General features: G+C 40.7%; 1 protein-coding gene across 1 annotated transcript in view; it reads left to right on the forward strand.

Moving 5' to 3' along the window:
* Positions 1 to 3,315: 3,315 nt before the first annotated feature.
* DNAH11 (dynein axonemal heavy chain 11) overlaps positions 3,316 to 25,263 on the forward strand; it is a 357,268-nt gene continuing 335,320 nt past the window's right edge. Inside the window, exons 1-7 of the mRNA XM_068973106.1 lie at positions 3,316 to 3,651; positions 4,899 to 5,042; positions 12,324 to 12,520; positions 12,745 to 12,934; positions 13,671 to 13,770; positions 16,674 to 16,885; positions 24,365 to 24,598. Of these exons, the coding sequence (XP_068829207.1) occupies positions 3,316 to 3,651; positions 4,899 to 5,042; positions 12,324 to 12,520; positions 12,745 to 12,934; positions 13,671 to 13,770; positions 16,674 to 16,885; positions 24,365 to 24,598 (1,413 nt within the window). The remainder of the gene's footprint in view (positions 3,652 to 4,898; positions 5,043 to 12,323; positions 12,521 to 12,744; positions 12,935 to 13,670; positions 13,771 to 16,673; positions 16,886 to 24,364; positions 24,599 to 25,263) is intronic.

A 25,263-nucleotide genomic window follows, 5' to 3' on the forward strand; every position in this document is an offset into this window, starting at 1 on the left:
GACTGTGTGGATCACAATAAACTGTTGAAAATTCTGAGAAAGATGGGAATACCAGACCACCTGACCTGCCTCTTGAGAAACCTATATGGAGGTCAGGAAGCAACATTTAGAACTGGACATGGAACAACAGACTGGTTCCAAATAGGAAAAGGAGTACATCAAGGCTGTATATTGTCACCCTGCTTATTTAACATATGCAGAGTACATCATGAGAAATGCTGGGCTGGAAGAAGCACAGGCTGGAATCAAGACTGCCGGGAGAAATATCAATAACCTCAGATATGCAGATGACACCACCCTTATGGCAGAAAGTGAAGAGGAACTCAAAAGCCTCTTGATGAAAGTGAAAGTGGAGAGTGAAAAAGTTGGCTTAAAGCTCAACATTCAGAAAGCGAAGATCATGGCATCCGGTCCCATCACTTCATGGGAAATAGATGGGGAAACAGTATCAGACTATATTTTTTGTGCTCCAAAATCACTGCAGATGGTGATTGCAGCCATGAAATTAGAAGACGCTTACTCCTTGGAAGAAAAGTTATGACCAACCTAGATGGCATATTCAAAAGCAGAGACATTACTTTGCCAACAAAGGTCTGTCTACTCAAGGCTATGGTTTTTCCTGTGGTCATGTATGGATGTGAGAGTTGGACTGTGAAGAAGACTGAGCACCGAAGAATTGATGCTTTTGAGCTGTGGTGTTGGAGAAGACTCTTGAGAGTCCCTTGGACTGCAAGGAGATCCAACCAGTCCATTCTGAAGGAGATCAGCCCTGAGATTTCTTTGGAAGGAATGATGCTAAAGCTGAAACTCCAGTACTTTGGCCACCTCATGCGAAGAGTTGACTCATTGGAAAAGACTGATGCTGGGAGGGATTGGGGGCAGGAGGCGAAGGGGACGACAGAGGATGAGATGGCTGGATGGCATCACTGACTCAATGGACGTGAGTCTGGGTGAACTCTGGGAGTTGGTGATGGACAGGGAGGCCAGGCGTGCTGCGATTCATGGGGTCACAAAGAGTTGGACACGACTGAGCGACTGAACTGAACTGAACTGAGGGGCATCAGAAAAAAAGCACATTGATTCCTGTCTTGGTTGACTACCAAATGGACATTTTTTTTTCTCTCTTTCTTCACTAGCAGAATCCAGATTTTGCTCAGGCTCCTCCTAGTGGACATGTCCTTAACAGGAGGCTGGAGGTGGATCTTGATGGGACATACACAAAGTTTAGATATAGACATGATGAAATACTGGCAAATCAGGTGAAAGGGAACATCTGAACGGCTTCAGAACGTTTTCTTTACTCAAAAATGAAGATGCTCTGTTTTCTTGCATCGTCACCTGCAAGGAATGCTAGAAACCATCACTACCACTTAGGATTCGTGACCGGAGAATAACTGGAGACCACAGGAAAGAGAGACAAACAACAGTTTCATCCCAGAGTCATTTTGTTAACCAACCCACGGCTTTTCTACAACTAGACTTCTTGGGAGAGGTTATAAATATTTTTATTGTTTGCCACTATTACTTGGGCTTTCTGTTAATTGCAGTTAACCACAGATTTTTTTTATTACAGATGTAAATTGTTTTTTAAATATACAAATTATTTTGTTAAAGCCTAAGATAAAAGTCATGATTATACTGCTCTGTCGGACAGTAGGAGTACTGCATCTAACAACCTTATTTCAAGAGTCTCTGCTGCCTGTGAATCTTTTTTTCTTTGATTCTCCTGGAACAACTTCACCATTTTTTCAATTTCCTCATTAATAAGTTAATACATCTTTGATGTGTTTTCATTCTATAAGTTACACGTGTACCTTTTTGAAAAGTGTAGTTAAATAGCATTATGATTTCAAATTTTCAAGTGGTTTTCCACTTGAATTTAATTCAGCTCTTTTATTTACAGAATTCCTGTTTCCCTGTGGTAGAGGACGCAAAGGTAGAACACAGGGATGAGGGAAAGACTAAGAAAGCATCACACAGTATTTTCAGTAATTTCTCGGCTTTCTTAGCAGCCACTGGGTACCCTAAGGATTGCCCTGGCCAGTACAAAGCAGCCTTGAAGTTTGAAGTCATTATAAAGACTTTCCAGGAGCCTGTGTGCATTCAAGATTCTGATGATACAACTAGGAAAACCTACAGTGGTTATCAGACATCGCAGATATCCTGAAGAAAAAAAAAGAACAAACTGTTGAGGCACCAAGTCTTGCTGGAAACAACCTATTTATCAATAATCAGTTACTACAATGGATTATTAAGGGCAACACTCACTCATGTTTCCTTGGGAAACAGGAAGTTTGAAGTTTTTATTTTGAAATGAACAATTAAATGGAAAGGACTGAAAAAGGTTTAACTCGAGGACTGCCTCTTAAAATTCTGGCTCCTTCAGTCTTTAACAAATGTCATTAACAGACTGTAGTGAAATCCCATTTCAACATCAGGGAGATTGCTACTAATCTGGAACTTTTCTCCTGTGAGCTTTTACTCTTGGATTAAATAATAATTCTCTATATAGTTCATAGAACTTTGACATTTCCAAAGAGCGTCATTCATTCTTTCACTGTGTGTACTAACATCCCTGTAAGTGGCAGGTGAAGTTCGGAATCAGGATTTTGAATACCTAGGTCTTGGGATTCCCACAACTGAGAAAGCTGAATTGCAGTGTGGGTTGTTTTCTGGAATCAGCTAACCACTGTGGGCAAGGTGAATTAAAAGCCCTGGGTGCGAGACATGAATCCATCGTCTTGTTGCTTAGTCACTTTGTGACTAATTTCTTTGCTCATTAGATAAGCTGACCAACTGAAGCCCTGACTTTCCAGGTATTAAACTAATCAAGAGGATGGACTTAGCATGGTGTTCAGCACACGGCAGCATTGCTCAAAACACAGCAATTAACAATACTGGACTCCCTCCCCGGGAGCCCCCACGGAGATGTCCTGTGGGCCAGGGAGCCAGAAGGCAGCAGAGAGGCCACCGAGTGGCTCACACCGGTGGAGGGCAAGCCCCTCCCCTGCGGAAAGCCGCTGGGCTGGGCGCTCACTCCGCCCTCAGCGGGCCGGGGCGGGGACGCCGTTCCCCGGGAAACGGGACGCGCTGCAGAACACCCTCCGGAACTCGGTCCGCCGCGCTGTAGCTCCGCGAGCAGACGCGGGAGGCCGAGTGGGCGCAGGTGTGGGACAGGCGGCCGCGCTCGCAGTGATCGCCGGAGGAGGTGGGCGCCTCCCGCGGCGCGCGTGTGCAGGCGGCCTCGCCTACCCGGCGCTGGGGAGGGACGCGCGCGAGGAGCCGGCCGGTCCCGCGCCTCCTCGGACGGGCCGGATGGCAGCCCAGGCGGCGGCCCGAGAAGCCCCGATTCTTCGCCTCCCCCCGGGCGCCGGCCCGCAGGCGGCGGGCCCGGTGGAGTTGGAGGAGGAAGTCGAAGACGAGGAGGTGGCGGCGGCCAGGAGAGCGCGGAGTTTTGCCCGGGACGCGCGGGTGCGCTTCGTCGGCTGCCGCCTGGAGCAGTTACTGGGCCTCCCGGAAGAGAAATGGAGCCAGCATTTGGAGAGTGAAGACAACCGGCAGGCTCTGGGGGAGTTTCTGGAGAGCCCCAGCCCAGCCTGCTGCCTTTTGTTCAGCGTCGCCACTGAGGGGCAGCTCGAGGCGTCCCAACAGGTAAGCGGTGAGGGGACCCGGCCACACCTCGCGTCCCGCCTGAAGGACACGCGGGCGGGACTGGCCAGTCGCGCCTCCTTGGGTTCCTTCGGGACATGTGTTAGGGCTCTTTAACATAAATAAATAACTTCCATCGAGTGCCTGCCCCCGGAGTCCACAGAATCCCCCAGGTGCTTCCACTCTGCTGAGCGGCTGTTGGTTAGTTTTCTGGAAGGTCAGCCTTTGAGCCTGCAAAAGCCTCGCGTTCTTTAGCTGCCCGGTTGTTAGGCGCAAGGTGAATTCTCTGTGCCAGATAACTTTCCTTTAAATTGTTCTTGGGTCACTTTGGAGCCACATGCGTTTGGCAGAGCCCAAAAAGCTTGGCATGGCTCCGGCTGCCTGTCAACCACACTTCATCCCAGGGAATAATACTAATACTTAGTTTTAAAAAAAAGGATTGCCGGCACTCTGCGCTCAGAACAGTGTTTCTTTTTCCTTTTTCAGTTTGACTTCTAGTACACTTGAACGTTAACGAGTTCAGTATTTGTACTTCTACGAATACAGCATTGGTACTTCTAGACTTTGGAGCAAGATTCATAGTCTTGGGATGCTTTGCTCTTACGTTGTAAAGTGGTAGCATCCTCGCGAGATGTGGTCGATTATAATGGCGGGGATCCCACAGATGAAAAAATAACTGGAGTTTGACAAGTTCCGAATTTTGTTTGTTTTGCTACTCTCCTAGTTTTTAAAAGTTTGTCAGAGTAGGCAGAGAGAACACTTTAGTATTAGGTTAGTCATGATATCTGAAGAAATGACTTGGTAGTCGTGAAGATGCTGGAGTATCTTGATTAAACACATCTGTTTTTTTGCTTTGAGGATAATAATCAAATGTAACCTCTTGGTCTTTATCTCAGTTGGCCTTATTTCTAACAGGAAAAGGTTACACAAAAGAATAACCTTTGCTGAGATGGAAACATTTCTAATTTCTCCCTGTATTTGTTTTTAATTATGAGACTTTATGGTATATTGTGATCTTCTGAAAGGTGATATTTCACACCAATAATACTGTGAAATTAGCTTTATAAAAGAACAAAGAAAACTGTATACACGTTGCAGAGAAGCAGTGGAACAATCTTATTTATAAAGGTGGGCAGGATGCCAGATTTTGTTTCTCATGCTTGCAATCCAGTTACAAGTTAGATATAGTACATCTTGCTTGTTAACATGGAAGCTACATTGTGGACTTAATTATGTTGCTCTTGTTTCAGATTCCAAGAGATGTAAAACATAAACTTGTTTATATTGCCAAGAAGACTACTGAAAACATTGAAGTAAATGACTTCTCTCAGATAGTTTTATTTGGAGAGTTACCTGCCTCATCTCTTGGACACGTAACTGCTTTCCTAGATGAGGTACTGGTCTATCCTTAATATTTTAATATTTATCTTCATGACACTTGAAATTAATTCAGGATAACCGGCTATTAAAACCAGCTGTAGCAGCTGGTCATCTCATTAGCCAGGTGGATGGAAAATGATAGCATTTAGACTGTTCCTGAAATGAGCTGACCCTGACATTCAGCAGGTGGTAATTTGTAGGATCATCCTATACCTCTTTCTTTCTAAATAATGGAAGGAAATTAAAAAGCAACTGGAATAGGCTTCTGCACTTAGCTAAAGTATTAAACTTCCTGTTTAGAGTAAAGATAGATATACACTTTGAAAGTGTGTTATCAGTTTTTAAGATTCCTGTTTGTTTCTAAGTGCATTCGTGTGAGATAATAGAAAAAGATAACAAAGTATTAGGAGTTAGTGCCTTAAAATTCCTTTTCTCTCCCCTTCAATCAGAGAACTACTCTCCAAACCCATGTTACTGGCACTCTAATGTTCCTAAGACCTTAGGGATTTTGGTAAAGGCAAACTGATGTAGTAGGTCTGTGGTGGAGCTGATGCTGTTTGTTCAGAAACCAGCTTTGAGGAATAAGATACAAAATGACTGAATTTGGAAGAACCAGAGCAGTTGTTTTCAACTGAAGTTGTTTGCTGATTAGCATCACCTGGGGAGCTAATGTAACTCTGCCCAGGTGACACATAATACCAATCATTGGGGTGGGAGCCAGGCTGCGGTAGTGGTTAAAGATTCTCAGGTGATTCTGTGCCTGTGTGGGGTTGTGTTAGTCACTCAGTCGTGTTTGACTCTTTTCGACCCCCCATGGACCGTAAAAGGCTCCTTTGTCCATGGAATTCTCCAGGCAAGAATACTAGAGTAGGTTGTCATTCCCTTCTCCAGGGGATCTTCCCGACTGAGGAATCCAACCCAGGTTTCCTGCATTCTGAGCTACCCGGGAAGTCCAGGTGATTCTAATGCACACCAAATTGGGGGGAACTGGGTTAGTATCACTAAACTAGGTATAAGTCATCAAAACAGTCTTGCCAAGACCAGTATTTAATGTAGGAGTAATTGCCAACGTACGTATTTCCTACTGAAGATTGGTCAGCCTCCGTCTTTCACACCTCTTCTACTTCCTGAGGCTCTTCTTTCTTCTTGAAAAGTATTTTCTTGCCGTCTCTGGATTAGCTGCGGCTTCTCTCCCCCAACTTCAGTTCTACCATGGTTTCCCTCGATTGAGTTTCTATAGTGTTAGTTGATTTCCAGAAGACACTAGGAAGAGAGTTTTCTATCTTAAGCGCCCGAGACAGTTTTTGTTAGGTCACAGGTGTTCAGGAGATTTTCACTGATCTGATGAAAGGGTTTCACATGGAGTGTAAATGACCTTTCGTCATGGGAATCCAGGCTGCCATCAACTGGACTTAGAAGTGCAAAGCTGCACTCCTTGTTGGAATGCTTTCTCTACCATCTGTGACAAAAGATATAAAACCCTTTCCGGTTTCTCTGACCTTTCTCCGCATAGCCCTCTGAGAAGTTCAAGTGAAAGAGTAAACTGTCCATGAGTATATCTATAGAAGACAAAACATTCAGAACCTTATGGGTGTAGCTGGTTTTGGAAGATTCTAATTTATTTAAATATGCTTGAGGATATGAACATTTAGACGAAAAAAGTGATGACATCACACTTGTCCCTTGGGTTTCTTTGTGGACAAGACTTAAATTCGGAATGAAGAGGCCCGATCAGAGTCCAAATTCTCTGTGGTCTGACCTCCCTGTGACCTCTCAACTTATTTCAGTTGCTAACTCCTGGCTTCCTTGTGGTGGTTCCTTAATTATTTCAGGCACACTGCTGCCCTGTGGCCTTTGGTCTTGTTTCTTCATCTTCCCCAGAATCCACTCAGCCAACCCATTCATGTCTTTCAAGTCTTTTTGCTCAAATATCTCTTGTCTGTGAAGCTGCCCTCCAGGTAAACAGGGATCTTTGAAGGACCCGGACCTAGGGTCAGGCAAGTGAGGCACCCAGCTCAAGAGAAGAACTTCCAGGGAGATGAGAAACAAAAACAACTCATTAATCAAGATGAATAATAGTTTAAGACAGTTTTTTTGTGTTTTGTTTTTTTCTTTGGCTGTACCACAAGACTTATAAGATCTTAGTTCCCTGAGCAGGGATTGAACTCAGGTGCTAGCAGTGAAAGCATGGAGTCTAAACCACTGACTACCAGGGAATTCCCTAAGGTAATATTTTTAAAAATAAAAATTAATGCAAATAAATCACTTTAAAAATAGGATCACTAACAGTGCCATGCCAAGTCATATTGGAGCCTAAGGCAAAATGTCAGTAACACTCATCTTTATTAAAAAATTGTCTGTTTTGTTTATCAGTTTTGGATTAATTTTTATTTAAAAAATATTTTCAAATATAATTCATCTTACGGAGTTGTTGAGCTTTCCTGGTAACTCAGGGGTGAAGAATCCACCTGGAATGCAGGAGACTCAGGTTCTATCCCTGGGTTGGGATGATCCCCTGGAGAAGGAAATGGCAACCCTCTCCAGTATTCTTCCCTAGAAAACCCCATGAAAAAGAGGAGCCTGGTAAGCTATCATCCATGAGGTCGCAAAGATTCGGACACAACTTAGTGACTAAACAACAAATCAAGCTGTTGTTGTTTGTGGGGTTCTTTTGTGTCCTCTTATGTTTTGTTCCATAGTGAGTGCCTTACTTGCCTTACCCTCATCCCAGCTCTTAATCTTTCCTCACTGTGTGCTTACGTACTCAGTCATATCAGACTCTGCGAGCCCATGGGCCATAGCCTGCCAGGCTCCTGTTCCCCAGGCAAGAATACTGGAGTGGGTTGCCATTTCTTTCTCTAGGGGATCTTCCCAACCCAGGAACTGAACCCACGACTCTTGCGTCTCCTGTGTTGGCAGGCAGGTTCTTTACCAGTTGAGCCACCAGGGATGAGTCCCAAACCCCCAAGATTCTGCCTGACACATAGTAACAGTTAAGTAAGTACTTGTTAAATGAATGAAAGTTAAATAAGGGCTAAAGATATCCTCTTCTAAGAAGCAAAACAACGGAGCTTCAGGATATTTTTATAGAGGAAAAGCATTTGGTGTATGATTTCTGATATTTCCATTTGAATTTTTTTGACATTTATGACGACTGTGGGCCTATTACCGTACAAATTCCCAAGTGTCCCTTTGGGCTTTTCACTTGGAATTTGTTCCTTTAGTCAATACTTTTTAAATACCTACTTGGTACCACTGACAGGACATACCTGGCAGTTAGTGATGACATTTCTGCCCTCAGAAAGCATACAGTCTAACTAGGGAGGCAGACAGCTGAACAAACAGGGATACAGCGTGGTGGGCATTGCGGTTTCAGCAGGATGCTGTGACATCTTACAGAGTTGTCAGGGAAGGTAGGAAGTCTCAACTCGAATAGGTTACAGGTCTTGATTTGCCTGAGTTGGTTCCAGTCTCCTCTGTTACAGATGGGATGACATCTGCTAATTCTTATTGTTTTTACTCTCAAAAGCATCCATGGTTGTATGGTAAATTATTTATTGAAGGTAAATCATTGTAAATTATTTGGTAAATTGTTTGTTAAAGGACAAGGAGCAGTAACTAGGTGTGGAGAGGTGAGGAAATGCAGATTGCATTTTTAAAAACAAAGTACATTACTACAGTTAGATTGGGGAAGAAGAGCTGGAGGGTGGTGAGGAATAAAGCTGGAAAGGCTGATTAGAAAACTAACACCCTGCAAGTTTTTCATCCAGGTGGTTGCCACCAAAGCCAATTTTCAAACCTGCATCCATGTATTTATTGAAAGATGATAATGGTTATGTGCGTTCTCTGAAGGTTTTTATTAGCACAGATTTCATTTAAAAGTCTGAAATCAAATGGGCCATTTGTGACTTGCATTCCAAACTAATTACTATCTTTCTGGGTACTTTCTGGTACATTAAGAAGAAAAACGTTTAATGCAAGGATTGGTGAATCCATGACTCAATCAAGGACCAAAGAGGGACTATGTTACTAAAGTAGTGACTGGGTTGAAAAGTGTCGCGGGAATTTTCCAGTGTTGTAGTAAAATAAAGGGATGGACCAGGTGTTTGAACAGAAGATGAGAAAAAGTCATTTATGACTTCATATTTATTTTTTTCTCAAGTAATGACCTAATATACTCTCATTTATATTCGATGTTGTATAGTCTTTGAAGTTTGACACAGATAGACACTGATAAACAGTAATTTATGTTGATATGCTAGGCTCTCCCAAATTTCTCTTGCCAGCCCTGATCTCTCTCCTGAACTTGAAGCTTGGGCTTCCACTGCCCTTCTGGACTTGACACTTGCTGTGTAATAGACATCTCAGATTTAACGTGTGCAAAATTTTACTCCGGATCTACTGTTCAATATTATCATGTGTCCCTATATGCTATTATTTTAACTATATTATATAATTTAGCAAAAATATTAATGTCATGCAGTTATTTAAGTATTATGTTGACACATATCTTGAAAGAAACAATAACTGTAAATGTTTCTCAAGCCAGAATGAAAGTATGATTTGGTTCTTGGAATCAGTATCTGGACCACATTCCTATATATTTCAATTTAAGAAGTCTAGCAGAGACCTAGGCTCCTGTATTTTGAAATTGTTGCCCACGTAATAGTCTCTACTGATTTAAGAACTGTTGTTAAAAGGAAGATGCCAAGTTTCAAAACAGGATAAAGTGAATGCGGCTAAGTCGCTTCAGCCACGTCCGACTCTGTGTGACCCCAGAGATGGCAGCCCACCAGGCTCCCCCATCCCTGGGATTCTCCAGGCAAGAACACTGGAGTGGGTTGCCATTTCCTTCTCCAGCACATGAAAGGGAAAAGTGAAAGTGAAGTCGCTCAGTCATGTCCGACTCTTCACTACCCCAGGGATTGCAGCCTACCAGACTCCTCTGTCCATGGGATTTTCCAGGCAAGAACACTGGAGTGGGGTGCCATTGAGAATGCTAGCAGAGACTTTTTTGCCTGTAATTGTATATCCGCTAGTAAACATGTCCAAATTATTTTGGTTCAGAGAAAGTTTGGGGATTTTTCTTATAAAGCATAAAACCTAGACAAAAAACTTCCAGCTAAAAACAAAACCGCAGATTAATTGAACCTTTGTATATGTTTGTTGCTAACGAGGTTTATTTTCACTACAGAGCACATCCCAGGTCACCTTGTTTGAAATGATGTTCATGGAATTACTCTAGCCCTCGGCTTAACTGCTCTACAAAGCAAGTGGCTCAGAATTGCACAACAGTTTTATCTGTTGCTTATGCCACAAATACTTAATTTTGAAAGAAGTTGGTCTTGTCACAGAACAGTAAATAAAGCGAAAGTTTGAAACAGTATCCAGTAAACTGGAAATGAAGAACCAGAATTATCCCTCTCCCTGACTTTTAGAAAAAGCTGTTGATACTAGGAATGTAATCTAGAAAGCAGTGGGTCAGTGGGTCAGTGCATGGGCAGCCCAGCAAGGCTAAGTTTCCAAAGCTCTTCATGAACCCCACCCCTGCTTTCCTCACAGCCCCTCTCCTTAGGGGTGCTGGCTCCAGTTTCAGGCAGGCCAGACTGGTACTTTCTCAGAAGCAATGTACTCCTTTAGTCTTCAGTGATTTTGCGTCAGTGTTCGCGTTTCTACCTGCCCTACTTGTTCACCTTTAAGATTTAAACTGGGTATCAACTTTCCTGGCAAGATTTCCCTAATCCCTCTCCCAGTCAGAGATGGGTGTTTTTCCTGTGTTTTCCACATGATAGGAAAATGTACCTCTCGTGGCAGTTCTGACCCACAGAGCTTGACACACTAGTTTTGTTTTGTTTTTATTGAAGTATAGTGGATTTATAGTGTTGTATTAGTTTCTGCTATAGAGCAAATTCAGATATATAAAGAGCAAGATTCAGATATATGTATTCTTTCCCGTTATGGTTTATCTCAGGATATTGGGTGTAGTGCCCTGTGCTGCACAGGAGGACTTGATTGCTCATGCATCCTTTATGGAAGAGTTGACATCTGCCGATCTCCGGCTCCCAGGACCTTCCTCCCCAGCCCTCCTCCCCCTTGGCAACCACAAGTCTGTTCTCTGCCTGGGAGTCTATTTCTGTTTCATACATAAGTTCATGTGCCTTATATTTTGGATTCTACATATAAGTAACACTATATGGCATTTGTCTTTCTCTTTCTGACTTAATTACTTAGTATGATAATCTCTAGGTCCATTCATGTTGCAGATGGCTTTATTTCATTCTTTTTTATGGCTGAGTAGTATTCCATTGTATATACACATCTTCTTTATCCATTCATCTGTGGATGGACATTTAGATTGTTGCCATTGAAAGACACACTATTTCTTACTAATCTCCTAGCTCAAGTAGTGGGTACAAATTACAAGGCAGGAAAATATAATACAATTTGGAAATATTTGTTTTATCCCCACTGGAAAATGAATTTTCAGTTTGTTGTAGTTAAGTAGAAGATTGTGTTCTCAAAATCAACTTTAAAAAGGTAGGCTGTTTTCTACGCATTTTAGCTAATGGAAATTTTATGGTTAATGCTGAAAGTCTAGACAGATTGTGTCAGAAAAAAATGTTTACAATTAGTACATATTGGAAAAGAGTGTCGTGAAGGAAAAGAGCGAGGAAGCAAGAAGAGACTAACTTCACTAACTCAACAAACTATAATTACTTAACATATGCTGGGCTTTGGGAACACAAAAATAATTTTGGAGGTTTCCCACGCATAGAGTTTCATTGATATTCCCAACTTAATGGTGGAAGAAGTTCAAAAAAAGGTTCATATGATTTAATAAATATCTTTCTATCAAAATTTAATCCACTGGGATGTCCGTCAGAGCTGGACAAGATGAATTTGCTTTTGTGTCCGTGTGATTGAAGAAGATTTTTTCCATTAGTACACCTTCCAGTGTGTTCAATTTGCATTAAGAAAGCAGTTTACTTACTTGACAGGATTTTGCTTGTTTCGTACAGGGTCTGAGTTACTGGGAGCCTTCAAAAATGTTTGATAAATATGCAAATGAATGAACAAGCAGTGTAGTACTTCTACTTTGAAAGAATTTGTCTAATTGATTAAGTCTAAATGGGTCACTGACTTTGTCATCTGTAGATTTGATATCCCGGGAGGACGTTTATGAAATGGAAATTGAGTGGTTTAGTTGCCGATCTTGTGTAACAAGAAAATCTTTGAAGGAATACATTATCTGTGAATTAATTTTTCTGCTTCTTAAAATGTTTTTCTTTCTCTAGATTTTAGTGCCAATTATTTCTAATAAGAACAACCATACATCCTGGTCATGCTTTGTTTCACAAGACATGGAGCATCATATAGAAGTCATGCAAAGTAAAATGCATATTTTTAGGGGCAAAATGTTGAGAAGAACTCTTCTACCAATTCCCACTATTGCAGGAAACATTGACCTGGATCAGAAATATTCAGAGACCAAGTACGTAATGATACAGTTTACACAAGATGTCAAAATGGAGAGCTGATATACCTACTTAATATCACACCCCCGTAACACCCCCATGTTAGCAATATAGGAATATTATTGTAATGACAGCATATTTTAAAAATAAAAAAATAGTTATTAAAATACTAAGTCCTCTCCTTAGTTGGATGAAATGATTCATTTTTGTATTATATTATTAATCATTTCAGTGTTTGCAGACTGGAGCCAAATGAAAGGAAAGTACTCCATGCAATTGAATCAGTGGTTATTAAATGGTCACATCAAATCCAAGAAATTGTAGAGAAAGAATCAGTGCAGCCTTTGCTAAATGGTCTTCACTCAAATCCTCAAACTGAACTGGATTTCTGGACGATGAGAAGAGAGAACCTATCATGCATTTATGATCAAGTAAGTAGAGAGCCCTAGAAATTGCTTGTCCATTGCATTAGCAGAGTCACTTGTTGAATTTGGTGCCCCAAAGCAGTGATTTCCAATAACTTTAAAGATTTAACACACCGTCTGAATGACTTACTCAATTCTTACTGCAAAATTCTCTGTAGTATGGGTATTAAAGGTGAATTTGCCTTTTTGAAAATATTTTGACAGCATGTGAGTAATTGGAAGCACTTTGTGGCTTAGGAAGTGTAGTTCCCAAGGGAACTTGTTGAAAATGTTGAAGATTTTTATGATTTAATTAATCTAGTTGATATAATTGACTTGGGAAAGGAGTAGGCTTTGCCTAGTGGAGAGATGCAACTTTGGAAGAACTAACTGGTTCCTCTGCTAATGTTTGCCTTAGAAGTTATTCAATTTAATGTTCTAAAAACTAAGACATTCATTCACTTGTTCATCTATCTCTTAGAGATTTTTCTGAAACAGATTTTATATGAAAATTTATTATCTTACATATATAATAAAATGTAAATCAGGTTTTTAAAAAAGTCAAAGACCTATAAATGTAAAATAAAATACAAGCTTAAGGAAAAATGTTAATTTAAAAAATTATTTTCAACTTGAAACCAGGTACATCTTTTGAGTATTAAATACTGTGTGTATTGTGCATTAATGGAATATAATTTAAATATTTTTTGCAGAATGCTTTTATTTAGTCATTAATCTAGGTTATATATATATTTCAATTTAGCTTCAGACTCCTATTGTCCTCAAAATGGTTAAGATCCTGAAAAATAAGCAAAGCAGCTATTTTCCAACATTGAAGAACATTTTCATGGCTGTGAAAAATGGTAAGACTCGTGTCCCTTGGCCTGGATCAGAGGTCCCTCCTGATCAGACTCCTGTCTGTTTGCTCAGCCTCCTTCTACCCTTCATATGCTCTTGAAATGATTGCACTTGACTCTTCTAATGGTAAATCCATCTTAATCATCTACAATTTATTCTTCAGCTATTAGTAAACCATTTAAGTACTTTGAGAGTGCCTGTGTGGAGGGAAAAGGCTTTTGGTATTTATCAGGAAGTCATTGAATGCCCAGCATGGAAATTTTCTAATCAACAGTTGGGCTGCAATTAGTCCAGTTATTCTCCAGTAGAATCTCGGAACTTGCTTAAGTTCCACCATTTATTTAACTCCTAAGAATGCAAAATCATCATTGAAGATTTAACACAGAGAGAGGAGGGTTTGTTTGTTGAATTTCCAACAGATAATACATGCACATTGTTAGAAGCCAGAAATTATAAGATGGTATTTATAATTTAAAATAGTGCAAATTCTCCTAATCTTTTCAGTCTCAACCAGGAGTAACCCCCTGCCATAGTTTTTTGATTTCTGTTCATGTTTCTTTAGGCATGTGTAAGCAAATATGGATATGATTCATGATTCTAAAGTTTTAAATGATAAAACTGTAAGATAGCATGGCCCAGTAGCTGGTGGTTTTGTTTTTTTGGCTATGTGCACAGCTTGTGGGATGTTAGTTCCCAGACCAGAGACTGGACCCAGACCCCCAGCAGTGAAAGCACAGAGTCCTAACCTCCAGACCACCAGGGAACTGCTGTTTTTGTTTCTGACATTAGAAAATTATTTTTTTAATTTTTAATGTATAATACATGGAAGGTTATAAAATACTTAAAATTTACTTTGAGAAAGTTATGCTAACTTTTTAGACTTTTCTCCATAAACTCTTTGTCTTAAGGCCTTTTTTCAAACAGAGGGAATTAGATCCGAGTTTCTGCCCCAGATCCACTCAGTACATCTTTTTGCTGAGTCTCTGGTTTCCATTGGCCAAATTGGTACATTGAAACTTTGCAAATTGTTACAAAGATTGAAGCACTGTTTTGCAACCTTGTCACCACTGACACTTCGGGCGGGATGATTCTTGGTGGTGGGGAACCGCCCTATGCATTGTGGCATATTTAGCAGCATTGCTGGAGTCTACCCACTACCCCCATGCCCATTATGACAAAAAAAAAACTTAAGATGTTGCTAGATGACCCTCAGTGGGGAAGACCTCCCCCGGCTGAGAACCACTGAATTGAAGATTTAATATATAGTGTACAAAGTACCAGGCTTCCCTGGTGGCTCAGTGGTAAAGTGTCCGCCTGCCAGTGCAGGAAATGAAGGGGACATGGGTTTGATTCCTCGGTTGGGAAGATCTCCCAGGAAAGGATATGGCAATCCAGTATTCCTGCCTGGGAAATCCCATGGACAGAGGAGCCTGGGTGGGCTATAGTCCATGGGGCCACTAAACAGTCTGACATGACTTAGCAACTAAACAACAAGTACAAAGTATTAGGCACACAGTAAGTGCCCTCCACAAATAAAAGCTGCTTGTGTTTTTTTTCCGTTGGTAAGATTTAACATTTTCTTTGGACATAAGGTCTGCAGGAATAAATCCCAGGGATCCTTAGAGCCTTATGAGCATACAGCCTAGAGATTCAGGGGAAAAAACACTTTGAGTAGAGCAAGTGGCCCAAAGCCATTGTTAGTTAGTTAGAAGGACCTCCTGAACATTTACTGGCGGGTCTGTAAAGTCCCTAGATACGCTTATCACGTTTTAAGGGCACTTTACCTATTACATGCAGTTATTTGATTTTGAAATTAATATTGAAAACACTCATTTCAGAACATGAATGCATCTGGGATAAAAATGGTTCTTAGACCCTCTCTTTCTTCCCAGGTCTTTATTATTAGGTGGACAGATATATGAGTTACTTGTCAAGTAGAGTACTGTGGGTGGGTAGATAATCTGATTCCAACAGCCAAAAAAAAAAAGTGTAGCACGTTATTTTGTTTTTAATCTCTAACAGGAGTATTTTGGGATACACAAGAAAACAAGAATTTAGTTTCCTTCATATTCTGCTTTCATAGGAGATGCCTTTCAGTTTTCAGTTAAGCAAAAGTATTTGTAGCCTGAGGAGTAAAATGGAATCTGAAGGAAATCTATTTAGGGCCATCAAAAGGGCCAGTTTTAAGAGAAAATTTGAATTAGATGAAGCAGTAATTAGTAACAGTTAACTGTTTAAATTTTTTTTATATAGCTTTAAAAAATATGCCTTATTCCTATCATGCGTAACAATTTTTAAAGTTTTCTTTATTTTTAACTGAAGGATGATTGCTTTACAGTGTTGTGTTGGTTTCTACCAAACATCAATATGATCTGCTTAAACTTAAGGTAACATTCACATAACATAAGATTTTAAAGAGTGCAGTTCAGTGGCATTCAGTGTATTCACAGTATCCTGTAACTATTGCCTCCGTCTATGTCCAAAATATTTTCATTACCCATGCTTAAAAATTCCAGTAGTTATATTTTGAATAATAATGTAATAGAAAAATTTTCAGTCATTCTATAAGTTACTCTCCTAGGATGGAAGAATGAAACAATAAATGATTAAATTGTGCTGGTAGCAAGTACCTAGGAGGAATTAACATTCTGCTGATGAAGCTTGTGAGTCTTCAGTCACAATTTACTTGTGCTGTAAGGGTGAATATGGCCGGGCTCTTTTGAAGGATTCTTACAGCCAGACAACATGTGCAGCTTTTCCTAACCTGTCATGTGTCAATTGTAGGATAAATAATCTAAAAAGAGGCAACATTTAAGTATAACCATGTTGTTTTGCATTGTTGTCTTGAACTTGTGAAGCGAATTTAGATAGAAGAGACTGCCTCACAGTAATGGTGGTTTCCTTTCAGCTCTGCTCGAAGCCCAAGATGTGGAACTTTACCTGAGACCCCTGAGAAGACACATTCAGTGTCTGCAGGAGACGGAATTCCCACAGACCGGTGTATTAATTGCCCCGTTATTTCATACCATCTGTCTGATCTGGAGTCATTCCAAGTTTTATAATACCCCTGCTCGGGTTATAGTTTTATTGCAAGAGTTTTGTAATCTCTTCATTGACCAGGTATGTAGCATGAAAAAATAGAGTCAGTGAGAATTATTGCCATGTAGTAGGTTTTATTGGGGTTTCTCTGGTGGCTCAGCAGTAAAGAATCTGCCTGCAATGCAGGAGACCCGGACTTGATCCTTGGGTTGGGAAGATCCCCTGGAGATGGGAATGGCAGCCCACTCCAGTGTTCTTGCCTGGAGAATTCGATGGACAGAGGAGCCTGGCGGGCTATAGTCCATGGGGTCACAAAGAGTCCAACACAACTGAGCAAAACTATTGCTTTCACTTTTCAAGTTTTATTAAATCAATGAGGAATGAATAAATCCAGTTAGAGATCACTGTATCCCTCTTTTTTCAGAGATGACTTTTATGGTAACAAAGGCCAGGTGATTTTCTATCGTAAATGGCAAAGGAGCACTAGAATTAACTTGAATACAATCACAGGACCGGGTGTTACTGGATTCTGTTTAATACCGTACTTTTCTTCAGAGATTTAAGGTAGCTTCTAATACAAGGTGCACATGTGTAGTTACTTTCTTTGTATCTTTCCTTTTGGTTTCCATGGAAATGCAGGCTGAGGGAAGACTTTTGGAAAGTAGAGAACTGGGTAGAAGCAAGAATGATCCTCAAAAAATAGTAGTCGAATAAAAAAAATAGTAGTTGAATTAAAAAAAATAGTCGAATTTAAAAAAATGTTGATTCATGGGTGATCTTTAAAAATCTCTTGCTTATAATTGTTTCTCTACTGTTTACTTACATTACAAAGTACTTTAACAAATTAGATTGCTTCCTCATCCAGTGGAAAGTTTTCATTCCTCTTGTGTCCATAATATCAGAGAGCATTTCATAATTTCAGAGCTAAAAGATACTAGAAGGGCGTATCATCTAGTGATTCTCGAAGGGTGCGTGTGTCTGTGTATGTGTGTGCGTAAGCCTGCTTGAGTTGCTATAACAGAATTCCACAGGTTGGGTGGCTTTATTTTCAGAAATTGCTTTCTCACAGTTTTGGAGGCCGGGAGACCAGTCCAGATTCCTGCATTGGTGTATTCTGTCCAGTGTTCTTTCTGGCTTGCAGATAGCTGCCTTCTTTCTGTGCCCTCACGTGGTGGAGAGAAAGATTTTCCTCCTCCTCTTACAAAACCACAATCCTATCAGATCAGGGTCCACCCTCCTGTCCTCATTTAACCTGAATTACCTGCTAAAGACTCCATCTCTGGGTAGTCACATTAGTGGTTAGGGCTCCAACACAGGCACTGTTTCAGAGGGTATGGCACAGTTCAGTCCATAGCAGGGCCTACGTCAGGGTGTGGGTCTGAACCCCTAAGGGGTTTTTGTAAAATGGATGCCAGAGAATCAGAATCTGCGCGTGTGGCTTAGCCTCTGTGTGGCTAAGAACGCCTCTTACGAGAGTTGCATCACTTCTACCTGTAACTGGCAAACTGGAACAGAAAGAAGGGCCTAAGTTCACGTTAACTGGAAAGTCTCAGTGTGCAAAGACTTGAGGATTAGCATTCTCCAGGAGAATCAGATGATAATTTCAAAACTCCACTTTGCTCATGTGTGTTTGATTGACTTGATTCTTAGCCTCTCATCACATGTAAATAAGGTGGCTTTTGGTAGCACTAGAGGGATATTCTGCTACTAGAACTTCCCTGGAAAGAGACTGACTTTGTTTTTAGTTCTGGACCGATGGGTTTTATGATGGACAGGGAATCCTGGTGTGCTGCAGTCCATGGGGTCGCAAAGAGTCGGACACGACTGAGCGACTGAACTGAACTGAAAGCATTTTATTTTCTCTCCTGAAGCAATTCTGTGGCCAGGAAGATAGGATATTTTAGACAGATCTGGATCACTAGCTCAGGGAAGGGTGGACAACTATGATTGACCTAAATAAATCCCCAATCTAGTCTAATGCTTCTCACCTCATGACTCATATTGAAAATTAAAAAGTTTTATTGCACAGTGGGGTAAATTGGAGGAAACTGGGAACCCTGAAAATCTGCTCATAGTCAAGGCAAGCAGCTCAGAGCTTCTGCTGCCCCAGGCCCCAGCACTTTGCTGTCCTAAGCATTCAAGAGAAGGGTGTTGTAGGGGAAACTGGCTGGGGAACTGGGTTCCATTCCAATCCCTGATACTTTTTCAGATGAATTAACTGAAACTTCGAAAGATATCATTTGCTTAATTTCCTTGAGAATTTAGGGGGGCAAATTAAAGTACAGGTCTTCTGACCTGCAATTTAGAGTTTGGGGAGTATAAGATTGAGGTAGGTGTGTGGGTGTGTGTGTTCTCTCTGCTGCTGATGAGACAGAATATATGCAAAGTGCTTTTGGACTCAGACCAACCAAGATTCAAATCTAATTGAACCATTTTAGAGGAGAAGGGAATGCTACCCATTCCAGTTTTCTTGCCTGGAGAATTCGAGGGACAGAGGAGCCTGGCAGGCTATAGTCCATGGGGTCTCAGGAGAGTCAGACATGACTGAGCACACAGTGGAGTTAAATCACTTTTTTAAGCCTCAGTTTCTGCCCTTGTAAGTGCCTAGTTCGTGGGCTGTTGTAAGGATCAAAGGAGAGAACCTAAATGAAATGCTCAGTTGAAAAGTTCCAAACTGTTGACTTATGAACTAGTTGCAGCTTTTGATTGGAGATAATGGATCAGTTCCTTGCTATATTTTAGTGTTTCCTCTGGCTTCATTCTATTTCTGTTTCTCTGTTGTGCAAACTCAGTTTTGCCCTTTTGTTAAGTGAGCGCACTGGGCCCTAATGGACATATCTCATGTGAAAGGCTTTGATCCCTACTGCGGTTTTAACAACTGTGACCACAGCTTCTCCCAAACCCCTTTTGAGGATCCTCATCTCATTTTGAGAATGATACAAACTTTTACTGCAAAGCCCTGTTAGTGTAGAAAGCTCAAAGATTGTCATTCATTTTTATAGATGGCTTGCAAAGAGCCCTGGTTAGCTGTAAGCCTGTTAACCTATTATCCCTGGCCCCTGGTCAGTGTCTACGGTCAAAGTTTGCCAAACTCCTGAGGAAATAACCTCACTTCCCTTGTTCCTTAGTTACTATTCCTGGCTTATGTCCAAAGGTTTAGTTGACCCAATTTCCTAGATTCTCCAAGTAGACTTAGTAGTAAATCTGTCCCAACATGGAAGGAATCAAAAATGGGCAATGAGTAAACTTTCATACCTGGGTTCTCTGAAGAGCTAAACTCTGCAACACCCATCGCCACCTCCAGTTGTTTGTTGTCCAGTTGATTTTTAATGCCTTTTTAATGCACAGTGTCTGTGTGCATGGCCAGTTAGCCATGTGCAACTTTCTGCAACCCCACGGACTGTAGCCCACTAGGCTCCTCCGTCCGTGAGATTTCCCAGGTGAGAATACTGGAATGGGTTGCCATTTTCTCCACCAGGGAATCCTCCCAACCCAGGAGTCAAACCAGTGTCTCCTGTGTCTCTCGCATTGGCAGGTGGATTCTTTACTACTGTACCACCTGGAAAGCCCCAGCATGCACTGTGTAGTTTCTTTTATTTACCAGAATTCTTCTAAGCCCTTTACAAAAATCTATGAATTTAATCTTCTAATGGCACTATGATATAGGTACTATTTATTAGTAGATCCAGCTTATATTTAAAAAAGATACCCAAAGTCCAGAAGGGATAGATAGCATGCCGAAGGTCATCCAGCTTGTAAGAAAGAGCTCTTACCCATTATGTTATGCTCCATAGTTTAAAAAAGTTTTTATTTCTAATTACCATGTAATATGTGGTATACTAGTGATGTCTGTAAAATATGGGGCCGTGACCCAGGCCACCTGTTCAAGCGCCCTGATCTGGTCAGAGACCCAGCTTGTCTGGGGGTAACTGACCTCCCGCTGTCCCCACCTAGGGCAGCCAGGCCTGGTCATGGCGGGTCTGACTGAGCCCTCTTCCCATGGATGTTGTGAGGCAGTACAAACCAGGCTTCACAAACCTCAGACCTATTATGTGTAGTGACTTTTGAGGAGCTTTTGACATCTGGATTTTATCTGTTCATTTTATATATTTATTTTGCATTTGTAGTACTCTTGCCTGGAAAATTCCCATGGATGGAGGAGCCTGGTGGGCTTCAGTCCATGGGGTCACGAATTGGACATGACTGAGCGACTTCACTTTCACTTTTCACACTCATGCATTGGAGAAGGAAAATGGCAACCCACTCCAGTGTTCTTGCCTGGAGAATCCCAGGGACAGAGGAGCTTGGTAGGCTGCCATTTCTGGGGTTGCACAGAGTCGGACATGACTGAAGGGACTTAGCAGCAGCAGCAGTGATATCTGTAAAATATTGTATGACATTTATAATAATGGAAGTAGTCTTATAATTCCATCCCTCTCAAATTCAGCATTAAAAGAATTTTCCTTCCTCTAAAACTTATTAATACATTTTATCATATAATTTTAACTATCTTCTTGAAAAGTTTATTTTTATTGGATATGTAGATTGCTTCCAGCCACTTGTATTATAAACAATATGTAGACAACAACTTTATGCAAAAATCCTTTTTCCTTAACTTGGATAATCAGCTTAATATAAATTCCTGATATTGATTAAGGGGTATGATCTTTTCATGACTCTTGAACAATATTTGATATATACAAATTATTTTAAAAGGTTTATGTTAAGTGCATTGCTATTATTATGTGTAACAAGTTTTACTGTAATTCACCAGCTTTTAGCATTACCATTTTTTAAAATTTTGCTGTGATTTGTGGGTATAGAATAGAATTATACCATGTTGTTCTTTTAATTTTGTACTTTGCACAGTTTGTGTAGTTACACATTTTATGTCTTTTATAATTTCCTTTGTACTTTGTTTCTGTGAATCTGTACACTTCAATGTGTTTATGAAACATTGGAACCCTTGAACCCTTAGCTTATTATCAGAAGTATAAGCTGGCATTCTGTTGACTGTGTTTGGCCAATGGATCAATGCAGTGTTTTTATTTTGCATAGTATTTTGGAATTTTTTATTTAAAAAAATGTTGCTAATGCTTAAATTAATTCGGTCGTATTTAAATTCCAGCATTCTAGCCTCCACTGAAAAGTCAGGTCTCTCTACATTGGTTCTTCCATCCCCATTGACACAGTCAGCTGCTAGAGCTTCAGCTCCCGCCTTTAGATGGGCCGCGTGCTGTCCAGGTGACCTTGGTCTCCACCATCCCACTGTTGTTCCTGATCTGCTTCACTCATTTTCCTTGTCTGCCTGATCTTTCTAGGCATTCCAGGCATGGTCAGAAATCCTTTGTTACTTTAAAAGCAAATGTGTTTCTATCTTTACTTGTTTTCTAACAGTGGCTGTTAACATAGTCATTTAGGCCAGGCGTATTAAAGGCATCATCTGACCGCCTTGGATAATGGCACAATAATGGTGCCTTATTTTAGGGCCTTGCTTTTCTTCCATGGTTACCAAACTCTGCTCCCTGTTCACTGTGAGTCATTACCACTCTAGGCCCTCCACTCTGTTCTACAGCTTGCTTAGTGTCTCTCTTGGGAATATTATTATTCACAAGATCCTAGATGACAAAGAGTTTAAGTCTGCAAGGTTGAGCTTGGAAAAGGGATGGTAGAATTAAGCAAGAGTCCATAAAATCACATAAATAAGATGAAAAAGCTGGGAGACAGGCATCAAACTAATACAACATTGTAGAGCAACAATACTCCAATGTAAAATAAAAATTAAATTTAAAAAATGCTATCATTGATAAATTCATTAATTGATTGGCTTATTGATAAAATAACTGGTTAGTCATTTTTTATTTTATAAGGCTTTGGACAGGGGACCTGCTGGTGCTGCTGCGTCGCTTCAGTCATGTCCGACTCTGTGCGACCCCAGAGATGGCAGCCCACCAGGCTCCCCTGTCCCTGGGGTTCTCCAGGCAAGAACACTGGAGTGGGTTGCCATTTCCTTCTCCAATGCATGAAAGTGAAAAGTGAAAGTGAAGTCACTCAGTCATGGCCGACTCTTAATGACCCCATGGACTGCAGCCCACCAGGCTCCTCCATCCATGGGATTTTCCAGGCAAGAGTACTGGAGTGGGGTGCCATTGCCTTCTCTGATGGAATCCCTAATCCATACCAATGTGAAGACTCTTACAAAACTCAAGTTACTGAGGGATTCCTGGGAGTTCTCATCCCGTTCTGTATGAAATTTAGCAACCTTTAGGGAGAGGTTAATTTACCATCCAGCCTGAGTGAGAAATGAGTATAGATTGGGAATCTAGCTAGAGTTGAAAGAATTAGTCAGTAGGCTTTTTAGACACCAAGTGAATGATATTCTTAACTACTTTACACATTTATGTCTCAGAGTCTATATTTCTGGTAAAACTGTAGCCACTGCCTGTAAAACTGTAGTCATTTATGGGAGAAGGAGGATAATACCTCTGCATTTAGAAATCATTCTTTCAATAGACTGTGTTGAACCTGCTTTTATTACATTCTCTATTGAGATCTGTTACAGCTTTCTAAACAACTGTAGAATTAAAGGCATGCAATTTTACCTTTAATTTATATGCGGTGAAGATGCATCAGGATTAGAATTTATAGGTTCTTGAGGTCCCTAAACAGGGAAATTGTGAAGATTCATAACAAATAGGGGAAAGGGAAGAACTGAGTGATGGTACTGTGAGAGCTGCTACATGAATCTGCTGGTTTCTCTTTAATCGTTCTCACCTTTGCATTTCAACTATTCAAAATCAGTTCAGATTGCTTATCTTAGCTAGAGTTTATGTCCTGTAATGAGCTCCCAGAAGAGAAGTTTGTTAACCTAAAAGAATTGCCAGTGGTATAATCACCTCTGTCAGCTCTTCCTCACTTTTGCAAGTGACCCTGTGCTGCCAGGTAACATGACCATATTTTTAAAATACATGATCGCATAGGTTTCCCCTCCTGGCCGCCACATTTCCTTATATGAAAAAAAAAAAAAATTGTAGAGTATTTGCTGCCTCAGATAGCCATGCAAATTCTGATTACACATTGTTTTATCTTTGAAGCTTAGCAAAAACAGTCATGGTTGAATGTTTGATGCCAGTAATTACAGCATCTTCTGTAGATTTCGTTAATGTATACATGTATGTCATTAAAACCTAGTTACCTGAATTTCTAGAATTTGTGTCTTCTGTTTCACAGCATCGCTGGCCCAATTCTAGACATTGTTGTTTGAAAATCCCTGGTGGCTCAGAGGGTAAAGCGTCTGCCTGCAACGCAGGAGACCCAGGTTCTATCCCTGTGTCAGGAAGATCCCCTGGAGAAGGAAATGGCAACCCACTCCAGTATTCTTGCATGGAAAATCCCATAGACTGAGGAGACTGGTAGGCTACAGTCCATGGGGTCACAAAGAGTCAGACACGGCTGAGTGATTTCACTTCACTCACTGAAAAATAAAACATTTCATTGAAATGCATATTTTCAGGAAAACTATTAAACATATTTTCTTATCATTCTTTCTTTGATTTCTAGGCAATAGCTTACCTTTCACCTGAAGATCTCTTGAAAGGGGAAATTGAAGACTGTTTGGAAAAGGTTCAAGTGACCATTAACATCTTAAAGACTTTCAAAAATTGTTTCTTCAACTATAGAAAAGGATTGGCAAGCTATTTTATGGGAAATAAGGAACTGAAACCATGGGATTTCCAGTCTTATCTGGTGTTTCATAGATTTGACAAATTTCTTGATCGTTTCATGAAAATAGAGGTAATTACTTATTGGCTTCTAATTGATTTATATTGTAGGCTAATTCAAAAGCCCTATAATATGATTCAGGGAACAGATTATTTATTCTGTTTGAGTAGGAGGTGAGAAGTTTGCTTCCTTGGTGATTTTCATGAGGAGCTTACAAGGCCAGTGCTGTCAAGATACAGTAAAAGTTTTAGTTACAGAGCTTTGGTTTCTTTTTTCAAAACTTCATTAATCTTTAGGTATCAGTGACCTTTGTGATCCTTGTGATCAAACCAGTCAATCCTAAAGGAAATAAGTCAATATTCATTGGAAGGACTGATGCTGAAGATGAAACTCCAATACTTTGGCCACCTGATGCGAAGAATTGACTCATTGGAAAAGCACCTGATGCTGGGAAAGTTTCAAGGCAGGAAGAGAAGGGGATGACAGGGAATGAGACGGTTGGATGGCATCACCAGCTCAATGGATATGAGTTTGAGCAAACTCCGGGAGTTAGTGATGGACAGGGAAGCCTGGTGTGCTGCAGTCCATGTGGTCACAAAGTCGGACACAACTGAGCGACTGATCTGAATTGAATTGACCCTTGCCCTACAACATACTAAGTTCCTAGAAGACAGTTGTAAATTGGGAAGCTATAAAATAATCCCTTTTTCCCTTTTACATGTTTGATGTTTTTATTG

The sequence above is a fragment of the Capricornis sumatraensis genome, chromosome 5 (genome assembly GCF_032405125.1).
Source record: "Capricornis sumatraensis isolate serow.1 chromosome 5, serow.2, whole genome shotgun sequence".
Classification (NCBI taxonomy): domain Eukaryota; kingdom Metazoa; phylum Chordata; class Mammalia; order Artiodactyla; family Bovidae; genus Capricornis; species Capricornis sumatraensis.